The following is a 13,955-nucleotide window of genomic DNA, read 5'->3' on the forward strand; positions in this document are numbered from 1 at the left end:
TCCTCATCAAAATTAATAGAATCAAGGAACTGCAGACGCTCGTTTACAAAAGAAGGATCCATCTTCAGACTGAAGTAGGGTCCCAACCTGAAACGCCGCCTTTCCATGTTCCACTGAGATGCTGCCTGACACGCTGAGTTACTCCAGCACTCTGAGTCTTCTCATAGACATTAACCTCACAGAGGGCACAATATCTGTTGATCTACATTTCAGGGTTCAACATCATCAAACAGGAGCAAATGATATGATTACCAGTGGTTCTTGGAGGTAGATCTGACCTCCCTGAGTGGTGATGCAACTCTCTAGCTTGAGCGGAGGAAGCAGGTCTTCTTCCAGTTCATAGTATCGGTTCAGCTAAGGGATGATCAAAAAGGCAACATTACAACAATAAATGGAGATGGAAAGAAATGCAGAGGCTGTTTTACAAAAGACACAAATGTTAGAATAACTCAGCGGTCAGGCAGCATCTTTGGAGAACACGAATAGGTGACCTTTCAGGTCGGGACCTTTATCATCATATCATATCATATCATATATATACAGCCGGAAACAGGCCTTTTCGGCCCTCCAAGTCCGTGCCGCCCAGCGATCCCCGCACATTAACACTATCCTACACCCACTAGGGACAATTTTTACATTTACCCAGCCAATTAACCTACATACCTGTACGTCTTTGGAGCCTTCTTCAGACTGGAAAAATAATAATGGGAATGGGAAAAGAAAAATAAGTAACAGTTGTGCAATAGTCTGAAGAGGGTCTTGACCCGAAACGTCACCTATCCATGATCTTCAGGGATGCTGTTTGACCCGCTGAATTACTCCAGCACTTGGTATCCGTTTTTTAAACCAATAATAAATATTTAATTTTAGAGTGCGAAATGTGGTATTGATCAAATTCTCTCAGTCTATTATCCCATCTAAGATCAGCAGGCCTATGATCAGCAATCAAAGCAAATGTTGAAAGACTCAACTACCCCAGCCTGTGTGGATAAATATAAAACAGTTTTGACGAAATTCACACCAAAAAGGAGTGGGCATTGGAGAAATAAATAACATTTGTGCAATAGCTGGTGCTTTTTTTTCTATATTAGTAATATGTAGAGAGCCTTTAATGACATCTAAATCAGATAACACCTAAATGGAGAGTGCTAACTGAAAAGGTGTAGGAGTTGTTTTATATATAACCCATGCCTAATTCTCACATTTTGTGCATAATTTGTACACATTAGGTGCTGTTCTGTTCGCCCATTGAAATTATGTGCAGTTCTGGTCGTCCCATTACAGGAAGGATGTGGAGACTTGAGAGGTGTAAAGGTTTAGCAGAATGCCAAAAAAATAGTGCTGGAGTAGCTCAGGGGTTCAGGCAGTATCTTTGTCATTTTTACTCCAGCACTTTGTAAACCAGCATCTGCAGTTCCTTGTGCCCACAATTTGCAGAATGCTGCCTGGATTAGTGGATATGAGTTATGAGGAGAGGTTGGATAGACATGGATTATTTTCTCTGGAGCATCGGTGGCTGAGGAGAGGTCTGAAAGACATACATATTATGAAAAGCATTTGTAGAGTCAGAACCATTTTCCCAGGACGGAAATGTCTAAGACTGGAGGGCATAGATTTAAGTCCAGTTGAAAGGAAATGTGTGGGGGGCAAGGTTTTTATTACAGAGAGTGGTGTGTGCCTGGAATGTGCGGCCAGGATTGATGATAGAGGCATAAACGATATTGCCATTTAAAAGGCTTTTGGATAGGCATATGGATATGCAGGGGATGGAGGAATATGGATCATGTGCAGTCAGAGGAGATTAATTTACCTTGTTCGGCAAGGATATAATGGGCCGAAGGGCCTGTTCCTCTGCTGTTCTATGTGCTCATGCAGAATATCTTTCTGATAATGGGCATCTAATCTGGAAAGTGCATCCTCAGCACCAATATTTCCCCTCTTGATCACAAGATCCAAACGTAATTATTATAAACAAGTGTCGGCTCTAAAACTGGCGAGTAAACACTGGCACACGGCTGTGATAAGCATAGATTTGTTTTGAGAATTCATCTTGACACATCCCCAATAATAGCCCTGGTTTACAGCAGAACTCAGACGTTTCAGGTCGGGACACTTCAGATTGATTGTTAATTCCAGTTATGCCATTGTTTTGGATGCCATACAGTAGAAAGAGTGCTACTGCCTGTGCTATGATTTTACCAGAAGTATACCAGCGATTAAAGATTTTGAACAACTGCAGAAATTGGGATTATTCTCCAAATGAACAGAGATAATATAAATGTTTTAGTATTCTTTGAAAAGTCAGCAGTGAAAGATCATAGAAAATAGCGAAACAAACCAGGCGAAGAAGAGAATTATTTAAAAAAACATAATAAGCTGACACGATCAAAAATACATCGACACAACTAGCAGTCTCTAAAGCAACATTCAGGACCAAACAGTATATGTACTTGGAAAAAGGAAAAAAGAAAATCACCTGCTGTGGGGAATGACCAAGGGAATGGAGCTACATGGATAATTCTCTTTAAGGATTTGCGCAGGAATACTGCCCTTTTCCAGATAGTTTAATGGCTTCTCCCAAAGACCTTCCAGTATTTGGTTCAAAAGCAACAAAGTGCAAGGAGGCTAGCTACTATTGAGGTGCGGAATGATCTATAAGTGACAAGGGCACCGAAGGGAAGAATATGTATTAGCTTGGGTGGTAAACCAGTGCTGATCTTTAACTATCTCGCACTCACCTGTGAAAGAAGGGTTTGTAGGATGGTATTTGCCAGCTGTGAATTTCGTCGTAGAACATCAAATAAACCCTAATAACAAAAATAAAAGAAAGACTTATATTGAAGGAAGAAACAATTAAACAAATTATCAAAGAGCATCTCTTTCAACAGATTTAAGGAGAGGAAGAAATGATGGGAATAGTTAAGCCACACAACATATTGACAATTATTAGCAACTCTCCCAAGTAAATCCAACACTGGCAAAGGACCCCCACAAACCATACAATCTTATGTGGTTCCGTTTCAAAGGATTAGTTTTACTGTTAAAACACACAGTACTTGTGCTGCATTACCAGCGCTCAGGATAAGCGCTCAGCCAAGAAAACCAAGCCCAATGCCAAAGTAGTATCGATACTACCTACACACACTTATGCCATAGGACAATAACTAACTTCATATTCCATCCCCTTGCGGGGACTGTGCGGGTCGGACGGGGACGAGCTGTCTGTCCGTGGGCGTGGGGAAGAGAGTGGAAGTTTTGTTGCCTCCATCACAGTGAGGGGGTGTTTGGAGTCACTGTGATGGACGTTTGTGTTGGGGTTATGTGTCTTGTGTTCTTTTTTTTATGACTGCTATGTAGTTTCGTTCGGTACCTCGGTACCGAATGACAAATAAAGCTCTGTTATACTGTTATACTGTTATTCTGTAATAAGCTATCCACAAGTTAACAAATACATAAGCTAAATGTTTAACCAAGAAACTCAATCCCCATGCCACATGAGAATATAAAAATGCCTTTACACAGATAAACTATGGGATAACAAAAACTAGGCGTGTAGATGTCAGAATATCATTGGGGTTATCGTGGGCACCTCCCTTCACTGGCGTGTCATTAAGTTAGACCTACAACGCCTCAGGAACGCTCTCGTGAGCAGTTATACTAACATTTAAACTCGTGTATATATCAGCAACAGGTTCAGATTTCCCTCTTTCGTTATGTTTAATCATTTTTCAGGATCTGTACGGTCAGCATTTATTGCAATGCCCGAGTGCTCTAAAGACGATGCTGTGAGCTCCCTTCAGCACCTTCTGCCACCCTTCTAGTGAAGGTGCTCCCATTGTGTTGTTGGACAAAGAGTTCCAGGATTTAGAGCCAGTGATGATGGAGGAGCAGCAATGTACTTCCAAATCGGGATGGTGCGCGACTTGGAAGGAGAACTTTCCTGGATGGCATTCCCACACAGCTGCATCCCTTGACCTTCTGAGTGGTCGACGTCAGGGGAAATGCTTTTGGAGTGGTCTAGGCAAGTAACCGTAACATATTTTGTAGAAGGAACATACTTCAGCCCCGGTTGCCGGTGAGGGAGAGATTGAATGGTTACGGTGCTCGAGGAATGCTGATCTAGCAGCTGCTTCGTCAGAGTCATAGAGCATGGAAACAGGCCATTCAACACATGTCATAATCAACCAGTTGGTACCCATCTCTATAGATAACATTTTCCAGCAGTTGGCCCATAGCCTTCTATGCCCAGCTGATCCAAGTGTTCATTGCACACTTCATAAATACTGTCATCAACTCTGTTCCCACCACACTCAGGCAGTGACTTCCAGGTACTCACCACTTTCTATGTGAAAAGGTCGCCCTCTGAACCTCTAATACTATTGCCCTTTACCCTAAATCTATGAAATCTGTCTGCCTACGATATGGGGGGAATAATTTTCTGCAGTCTATCCTGTCTAATACCTCAATTTTATATACCTCAATTGTCCACCCTTTAACCTCCTTCGCTCCAGGGAAAACAAACCTAGTCACTCCAGTTTTTTTTATAACTTCAACACTCTACCCCAGATAATAGCCATGTGACTCTCCTCTGCACCCTCTCCAGCATTCTTACATCTTTCGTATTGTATGGTAATCAAATTTGCTCAAAGGGCATCACAGTCACCCAGCAGTAGAGTTGCTTCCTGACAGTGCCAGAGATAGAAACATAGAAAATAGGTGCAGGAAGAGGCCATTCGGCCCTTCGAGCCAGCACTGCCATTCATTGTGATCATGGCTGATCATCCACAATCAGTAACCTGTGCCCAACTTCTCCCCATATCCCTTGATTCCGCTAGCCCCGAGAGCTCTATCTAACTCTCTCTTAAATTCATCCAGTGATTTGGCCTCCACTGCCCTCTATGGCAGAGAATTCCACAAATTCACAACTACCTGGGTGAAAAAGTTCCTTCTCACCTTAGTTTTAAATGACCTCCCCTTTATTCTAAGACTGTGGCCCCTGGTTCTGGACTCCCCCAACATTGGGAACATTTTTCCTGCATCTAGCTTGTCCAGTCCTTTTATAATTTTATATGTCTTTATAAGATCTCCTCTCATCCTTCTAAACTCCAGTGAATACAATACTATACATAAATACAATAATGTCCAACTCAAGTACAATAGGTAGAATGAAGGGGAAGATACAGAGTGCAGAATATAGTTCTCAGCATTGTAGCGCATCAGTTCCACAGACAAAGTCCAATGTCCTCAATGGTGTAGGGGTGAATCGGACAGTACCCCAGCTTATGGAATGACCATTCAGAAGCCTGATTACAGAGGGGAAGAAGCTGTTCCTGAGTCCGATAAAACTAGTGTATGGGTGATTGTTGGTCGGTGCGGGCTTGGAAGGCCGAAGGGCCTGTTTCCACGCTGTATCTCCAAACTAAACTAATCCAGGCCGGTGGACAATAATCCATTGCATTCATCATTTGTGCCTTGTAGAAGGTAGAGATACTTAGGAGATTTCAGGAGAGGAGTCACTTGCCACAAATACTTAGCCTCTGACCTGCTCTTTATGTAAGTGGCCCAGTTCGAATGATACTGAATAGTGACATTCAGAGGTTGGAGGCGGTGAGACTTGTTGGTAAAAATACCAATGTTAAGAGTATAAGTGGATAGACTCTATCTTTTGGAGATGATCAATACCTGACACTTTTGTACTGTGAAAGCTATTTGCCACATGTATCAGTCTTGAACGTTATCATGGGCTTGCTGCATCGACCACTTCAGTTATGCTGAGTTGCTGTAAATAGAACTGAAAATCGTGCAATCAGTCATGAGGAACACCAACTGAGACGTTCTGGTGTTACAGTGATTAACCACCACAACCATCTTCCTTTGTGAATCTGTAGTTTCAATCATTGGAGTGTTTTCCTTTGGATGTCAAAGCTTCTTGCTCTCAGATCACCTCTGGAATTCAGCTCTTTGGTCCACATTTAGATCATTTAGATGGACTATTTATGTGGAGCATTTAGATGGAGTACAGTGTAGCAAAGTGAGGAGTCATGCATTTTGGTAGTAGGAATAAAGGCATAGATTATTTTTTAAATGGGGAGAGAATCCAGAAATCAGAGGTGCAAAGGGACTTGGGAGTGGTGGTGCAGAATTCCCAAAAAGTTAATCTGCAAGTCGAATCAGTAGTAAAGAAAGCAAACTCAATGCTAGCATGTATTTCGAGAGGGCTTATATACAAAAACAGGGATGCAATGCTGAGGCTCTATAAGGTGCTGGTCAGGCTGCATTTGTAATATTGTGAGCAATTTTGGGTACCATATCTGAGGAATTATGTGCTGGCTCTGGAGAGGGTCCAGAGGAGGTTTACAGGAATAATCCCAGGAATGAGTAGGATAACATGTAATGAGCGTTTGGCAGCACTGGGCGTATATTCGCTGGAATGCAGAAGAATGAGTGGGAACCTCACTGAAACGTGCAGAATAATGAAAGGCTTGGATAGAGTGGAGGTGGAGAGGATGTTTCCACTAGTGGGAGAGTCTAGGACCAGAGGTCACAGCCTCAGAATTAAAAGACATTCTCTTAGGAAGGGGATTAGGAGGAATTTCTTTAGTCAGAGGGTGGTGAATCTGTGGAATTCATTGCCACAGAAGGCTGTGGATGCAGTCAGTGGATATATCTAAGGCGGAGATAGATAGATTCTTGATTAGTACAGGTGTCAGAGGTTGTCAGAATCGTGAGCAAAACACAAAGTGCTGGTGGAACTCAGCTTAGCAGGCCACATCTGGGGAGGGCTGGTGGAACTCAGCTTAGCAGGCCACATCTGGGGAGGGGATGGACAGCCAACACTGCGCATTGGGATACTTCTTCGGACTGATCCGATCTTCAATTTGATCTGTTGGGTGCCATGTGGCTCTGTATTGCACGCTGTCAAAAATGCATGTTTTCCATCTTCACCAGCTTCTGACTTAGTTGATACTGCTCCTGACCTTCCCTTCTGAACTAATTAAATAAGGTTGATCTCCTGACTTGGTAGCAATAGCAGAAATGAGAAGTTTGTCAGGCCATGAGGTTACGAACTGTTGTGCTATACATTTGTACAGTTGCAGTTGGCATACAGCCAAGGGTGAACGTACTTCAAATTTGTTATAGTCATGTAACTATAGTTTATGATGGAACTGCAGATATACCGAAGATAGACACAAAGTGCAGAAGTAACTCAGCGGGTCAGACAGCATCTCTGGAGAAAAAGGATGTGTGACGTTTTGGTCGGGACACTTCATCAACACCATAGTTCAGACCACAGACCACAACGATTGTTATATAGACACAAAATGCTGGAGTAACTCAGCGGGTCAGGCAGCATCACTGGAGAAAAGGAATAGGTAACATTTCGGGTCGAGATCCTTGTTCAGACTGAGACAAGGTCTCCAGAGATTGTGTCCAACCCGCTGTGTTACTCCAGCATTTTGTGTATATCTTCAGTGTAAACCAACATCTGCAGTTCCTTTCTACAAAAAAACTATTGCTGCTCATTTAACTTGATGGAGGGTGTCTTCAGTGTGGAGATGAGACCTTATCTCCACAATGACAGTGTGATCAGTCCTATGATACTGCAATGGCCAGATGCTTCTGATCTCGGTACATTTTGGATAATAAGATCAAATAGGTTGATTCTTACAGACTAAAAAGAGAAGATATAATGCTGATTTAATAATTAGGATTAAACTTGGCACAAAAATAGTTTCTAACTTCAATACCTCATAAAGCATGAGTCTAACATCAGACTGCTGGCTCAGGCAACGCCTCAAACTGCCCAAGATTTCCAAACATAGAGCTTCATTGGCAGAGGCATTGTGACACATATGCACATCCACTTGCACCTGTAAAATAACAAGATGTTGGCTCACAATATTTATAAAGCCAAAGTAATTGCACAATTATCATAAAATCTCTTAATAATCATGTAGCATTTAGAGTTAATCCCAGAACATATCTTTTAATAAAACAGTAGAGTTCAAACTAAATGGCCGTCTCAAAACATTCCTCCCTGGTAACCACCCCATGATCCACAGTTTCTCTTGCTGTTGAAACAGGAGGTCTCAACTTGGATTTATTCCACTAGATGGCAGAATACTTCTCAATGCCATCTCGTTTCCCAGCTTAGACACATCCATTTTTGTTCAGTACAAATTCACATGCACCCTAAGGCACAATTTAAACTTTTCTTGGTCCTTCTTCCAGAAGTCGTGGGCGGCATGGTGGCGCAGCAGTAGAGTTGCTGCCTTACAGCGCTTGCAATGCCGGAGAACCGGCTTCGATCGGGTGCTGTCTGTAAGGAGTTTGTACGTTCTTCCCTTGACCACATGGGTTTTCTCCGAGATCTTCGGTTTTCCACACTCCAAAGACGTACAGGTTTGTAAGTTAATTGGCTTGGTATAAGTGTAAATTGTCCCTGGTGTGTGTAGGATAGTGTTAATGTGCGGGGATCGCTGGTCGGTGCGGAGTCGGTGGGCTGAAGGGCCTGTTTCCATGCTATATCTCTAAACTAAACTAAATACATTAACCATACAGTCCACATTTATCCATCCCATGTTACGGCCATTTCGGTAATGGAAATTCATCCTTACCGAATTCACACATTATTACCAACGTTTGAAGAAGCGTAATAGAATTTGCTCTTAATCATCTGAAGGTGAAGGAATGGTATTTTTTTCAACATGCTTTGCTTGACGCATGCACAAATGATGCGGTTTTGCATTGCGGAAAATCGCAATAAAGACAGTTTGCTAGGAATGCAACCCGACATAAGTCGGGGGTCGTCTGCATTAATAATTCAGCAGCGTTAAAATACAAACTCAAATTGATACAAATCATCCTTGCTTGACAGATGAGGAGAAGGCAGGACAATGGGAATGAGAGGGAACGATAGATCAGCCATTATTGAATGGCGGAGTAGACTTGATGGGCCGAATGGCCTAATTCTGCTCTTAGAACTTACGACATGTGTAAATATTGATGAAAATCTAAATGATTATGATAGCCAGATACAATTGGAACAAATAAATGAACGATTTACCTGACTAGCCGTGACTGTCTGAGTGCACTGACTGTAAGTCAGGCTTCCCAACAACTTGAAGTTCTTCAACAACAGCAGAAAACCAGCAACTGCTGATTTGCGAGAGTCCAACTGGCTGAAGGAAACAAAAGGAGGAGAGAGTAAGAAAGAGAAAATAAGCAAAGAGATGTACATACCATTAGAGCTCAATGTTACAAATGTTAGTGGATCTCCAATTAATAACCCTTTTAATTCAGGCCACATCAATCCATTTGTATTCTTTGCTGATGAACAGATAACTTCTTGTCCTCAATATGCAAGAGATACCAAATGACAAATCATAATCATTTAACATTTTCTCACAACTGCCTGCAGTTGCACAAAGTTAGCACCACTTAGATTCAGTAGTACAGAATAATTGCAAAACTGGTTGGAACAAACAACTCCCGAGTTTGAATAAATAAAGAAAAAAAAATCTGTTTTATTTCTCCTACAGGCTTAATTTGGAAAAATTAATTTTCTTGAAATGTAACAACCTGAATGAAATATATAAGCTAACAGAAGCACAGGCTGAAGAAGAGTCTTGACCCAAAACATCACCTGTTCCTTCTCTCCAGAGATGCTGTCTGACCCGCTGAGTCACTCCAGCTTTTTGTGTCTATCTTCAGTTTAAACCAGCATCTGCAGTTCCTTCCTTCAATGTTTAGTTCAGAGATTCAACATGGAAACAGACCTTTCGGTCCACCGTCCGCACAATCTCTATATTATCCAACTTTCACATCCACACCCCACACACGAGGGTCACTTTGCAGAGCCTAATTATTCAACAAACCCGCATGTCTTGGAGTTATGGGAGGAAATCGGGAGGAAACATGTGGTCACAGGGAAAATGTACAAAGTCCACACAGACAACACCCGAGGTCAGGATCGAACCCGGGTCTCTGGTGCTGTGAGGCAGCAGCTTGACCAACTTGGCCACTGTGCCACTGGTTATATCACAACTTTCAAATCGTGTTACACAATTAATTTTGCAGTGATTGCTGTCACAAATGTAACTGGAAACTAACAATGAATAAAGAATTCTTACTACACAGCTTGTCATAGCATCTTAACGTATCCTTTTTTTAGAAAATAATCTGCTCATCCAGTTAAATGTTAGTTCTGGGAAATTCAAGACTTTCCATTTGAAACACCAGGGGGCAGAAATCCATCTTTGGTCATTGGCACCAAACACATGAGTGTTTGAGCCATGGCAGAGCAAACGGATGCATAGTGTAGGCAGCTAAAACTCATATTTCAGATGCATTTACACAGCAATTAAACATGGATTAGTGCAAAAGAGGCACAAGGAACTGCAGATGCTGAAATCTTGAGCAGAACTGATCAGTGGATCTGGACAGAGGAGAAAAGGGAGAGGGTGAGAGAGGAAGCCGGGGAGAAAGAGGAAGAAAGGAGGATAGAAGAGAAAGAGGAAGGGAGAAAAGTGGGGCACCTGTGTCCCCATCGCAGGTTCGAGGAAGACCTCCACTGGGACAAACCCAAGAATTCCAGCGTCACTGTGTCGTCAAGACTAAGCTGCGGGGAAATGTCCTAAATACCTCTACTGAGGCTAAGATTGGGTGGCTGATGCATGCCTGAGATGCCCCTGCCTCTTCCTGCCTACGGACAACGAGGGACTGCACCCACAGAGGCAAAGACTGAGCCATCAGGATAGGCCAGACACCACACGTCTCGCCTCTTCAAGCCCGAGGCTGATCAGCCAGAATAAGCCTGAGACCACCAGCGTCTACTCTCGAGGCAGGGGTGAACTGCTGGGAGAAGCCTGAGATCGCCACACCTCCTCCTACCAAGACCAGGATTGAGCTGCTGGGACAAGCCCAAGATCACCTAGATCAACTCACAACGGCCCCGATGATGCGGGACACACCCCCATGCTGTCCTGGACTTCCTTGTCACTGTAAATAAAACATTTCGTTCGAGCTCACCCTACTGCGAGTGTCAGTGTGGTCACTGCCAAATCCAGCGTCATCCCTGACACCACAGCCTCTACAATTAAAGAACGTAATAACACACACAAGAGAATGCAATAATGTACTAAATGGTGTTTGGTAGCCACGGGGGAATAGGGCCCTCGGTGTCAGCAAAGAGTTGAAACTTGTAATTAGTATTCTTATTGATGAGACACAAGGAACTGCAGAATCTGCAGTGCAGATACTGGTTTTCAAAACAAAAACAGTGCTGGAATAACTCAAAGGGTCATACAGCATATCTAGAGAACATGGATATGCCATGTTTTGGGTCGGGACTCTTTTTCACCTATTCAGTACACTTAATTATATATTAATAAACGTCAGACCATTAAAAATTTGTCATTGTAATTTCTGAAGTTTTTTTTTACACATTCTTGGAATGGTTGGCATCTAGTACATTAAATCATTCACGGAATCTTCTGCATGATCAGAAGTTAACAATACTTTGCTACCATGACCTGAAGTTCTTCTGCAGAGTAAATTTCCCGGCAACTCCAGATGGCTGTTAGTTACTCACCTGGAAAACATGGCCTTCCGCAGGACCAGAATTAATGAATCTTTCATGGACACGCTGATTTTCAGCAGGGGCTTTAAAAAAGAAAGCAGATTACTAAACAAACCATATGTTACTGACTATATATCACAAGTTGAGAGCATACAGTATAAAGTAGAGAGCCACACTGTTATCTGGTTTTGCTCACACAGGCAATGCTGCTCTGTGTTTTTGAAAAGAGCGAAGGTTCTTCCCACATGAACGACAGCTAGTTACAATAAAATATTTTGCTTTGCATATATGAAGTAAAAACGTTTCATCAGAATGGCACGGTGGCGCAGCGGTAGAGTTGCTGCCTTACAGCGCCAGAGACCAGAGTTCAATCCTGACTCCGGATACTGTCTGTATGGAGTTTGTACATTCTCCTTGTGACCACGTGGATTTTCTCCGGGTGCTCCGGTTTCCTCACAAACTTCAAAGACATACAGGTTTGAGGTTAATTGGCTTTGGTAAAATTGTAAATTGTTCCTAGTGTGTGTAGAATAGTGTTAATGTACCGGGATTACTGGTTGGCGCATACTAGATAGGCCAAAAGGCGTGTTTCCGCGCTGTATCTCCAAACCATAACTAAACTAATTCAATTGATAAATAAATCCTGAAACTACATTTCGGCTACTGCTCAGTTCACCTCAGCTTAATCAGATAATGCTCAATACATTGTAACAACCTCCCTCTGCCACTGGATCCTCAACATCCTGACCTACAGACCACAATCGTTGAGGATAGAATGCAATACATCCTCCACAGTAATTCCCCAAACCAGTGCCCCATCAGTAACTCTGATGCCAAATTTGGCTGGAACTCCATCTACAAGTTTGCAGATGACACTACTGTGGTGGGCTGCATCACAAGGTGGAGTACAGGAAGGAGATAGAGAGCTTAGTAGTATGGTGGCAGGACAACAAGTTGTCCCTCAATGTCACCAAGATGAAGGAGCTAGTCATCGACTTCAGGAAGCTTGGTGAAGTACTGCCCCAATCACCATTAAGGGTGTCGAACTAAAAATTATTGAGAGCTTCAAGTTACTTGGAATAAATATGACTAGCGATCTGTCGTGCACCAACCACATTGAAGTAACAGCCAAGGTAGCACACCAATGCTCTACTTCCTGAGGAGACAGGACATTTGGCATGTTTCCAGTGACTATTACAAACCTTGCTTTGGAAACAGTTCTACCCAAGACCGCACAAAATTGCAGAGTTGTGGATGTAACCCTCAGACTATCCTTGATCAGACTTTGCTGGCTTTATATTGCACTAAATTTTATTCCCTTATTATGTATCTATACAATGTAAATGGCTCGATTGTAATCATGTATTGTCTTTCTGCTGACTGGTTAGCATGCAACAAGAGCTTTTCACTGTACCTCAGTACATGTGACAATAAACTAAACTGTAACCCAGTTCATGAAACAGACCGGACTCCCCACCATTAACTCCATCTCTACTTCACACTTCCTCAGGAAAGCAGCCAACATAATCAAAGACCTGTCCCACCCTTGCCATTCAATCTTCTCCCTGCTTCCGTCAGGCAGAAGGTACAGAAGCTTGAAAGAGCACAATACCAGACTCTGGAACAGCTCCTTCCCCTCTTATCAGGCTTCTGAACGGTGCATAGATAAGCCAGGATACAGTTGGATTCTCCTCGAGTTCATTGCAGGAATGGTCTCTGGAACTGGTCCATTACGATGTGGAGAACTGTATTCTGTACCCTATATCTTTGGCTTTGCTCTATCTATTGTACTTGAATTTGGCCTGAATGAGTTATGTATAGGATTGATTGGACAGCATACAAAACAAAGCTTTTCACTGTAACTTAGTACACAATAAAAAATAAATCTGAACCTAAAATGGAAATAATTAAAGAATTCATAAATGATTACAATTCTGTAATTTCTTATGCATATTGATCTAGACATTATTCAACCATATGCTGATAATGGGTCTCATTAAAACTCAGGCTGTTATGACAATTGCTGAACAAAGCAAGGGAACAGATTGACAAAAGTACACCTTAATTTTCCTGGATTAGTGTATTGGAGTGTTTAACAACCAACTCTGACAATGGAGACACAAGGATCTGCAGTTGCTAGTTTTTTGCTTTTGGTCAGGACCTTTCTTCAGACCGAAAGAATGCCGATCCATGCCCTCCACAGATTTTGCCTGCCTGAGTCACCCCAGCGCAATGCATTTTGAAAAGTCTGAGAAAGCAGACTGTTTTAAATCTTGTCCAAGAGATATTGCATCTTGTATTGCAAGAGCCACTGAGTACTTTATGATCTATCAGCTTGAGCTATCAGCTTAAACTCCTGCAGTGGGATTCAAAA

At 42.4% G+C, this 13,955-nt stretch overlaps 1 protein-coding gene across 1 annotated transcript in view; it reads right to left on the reverse strand.

Moving 5' to 3' along the window:
* Positions 1–13,955, reverse strand: part of fanci (FA complementation group I) — a 93,900-nt gene that overhangs the window by 37,837 nt on the left and 42,108 nt on the right. The window contains exons 16-20 of the mRNA XM_078427197.1: positions 11,594–11,664; positions 9,068–9,182; positions 7,749–7,871; positions 2,739–2,807; positions 253–354 (exon numbers count right to left, since the gene is read on the reverse strand). Coding sequence (XP_078283323.1) covers positions 253–354; positions 2,739–2,807; positions 7,749–7,871; positions 9,068–9,182; positions 11,594–11,664 — 480 coding nt within the window. The remainder of the gene's footprint in view (positions 1–252; positions 355–2,738; positions 2,808–7,748; positions 7,872–9,067; positions 9,183–11,593; positions 11,665–13,955) is intronic.

Source organism: Rhinoraja longicauda, chromosome 33 (assembly GCF_053455715.1).
Source record: "Rhinoraja longicauda isolate Sanriku21f chromosome 33, sRhiLon1.1, whole genome shotgun sequence".
In the NCBI taxonomy this organism is placed as follows: domain Eukaryota; kingdom Metazoa; phylum Chordata; class Chondrichthyes; order Rajiformes; family Arhynchobatidae; genus Rhinoraja; species Rhinoraja longicauda.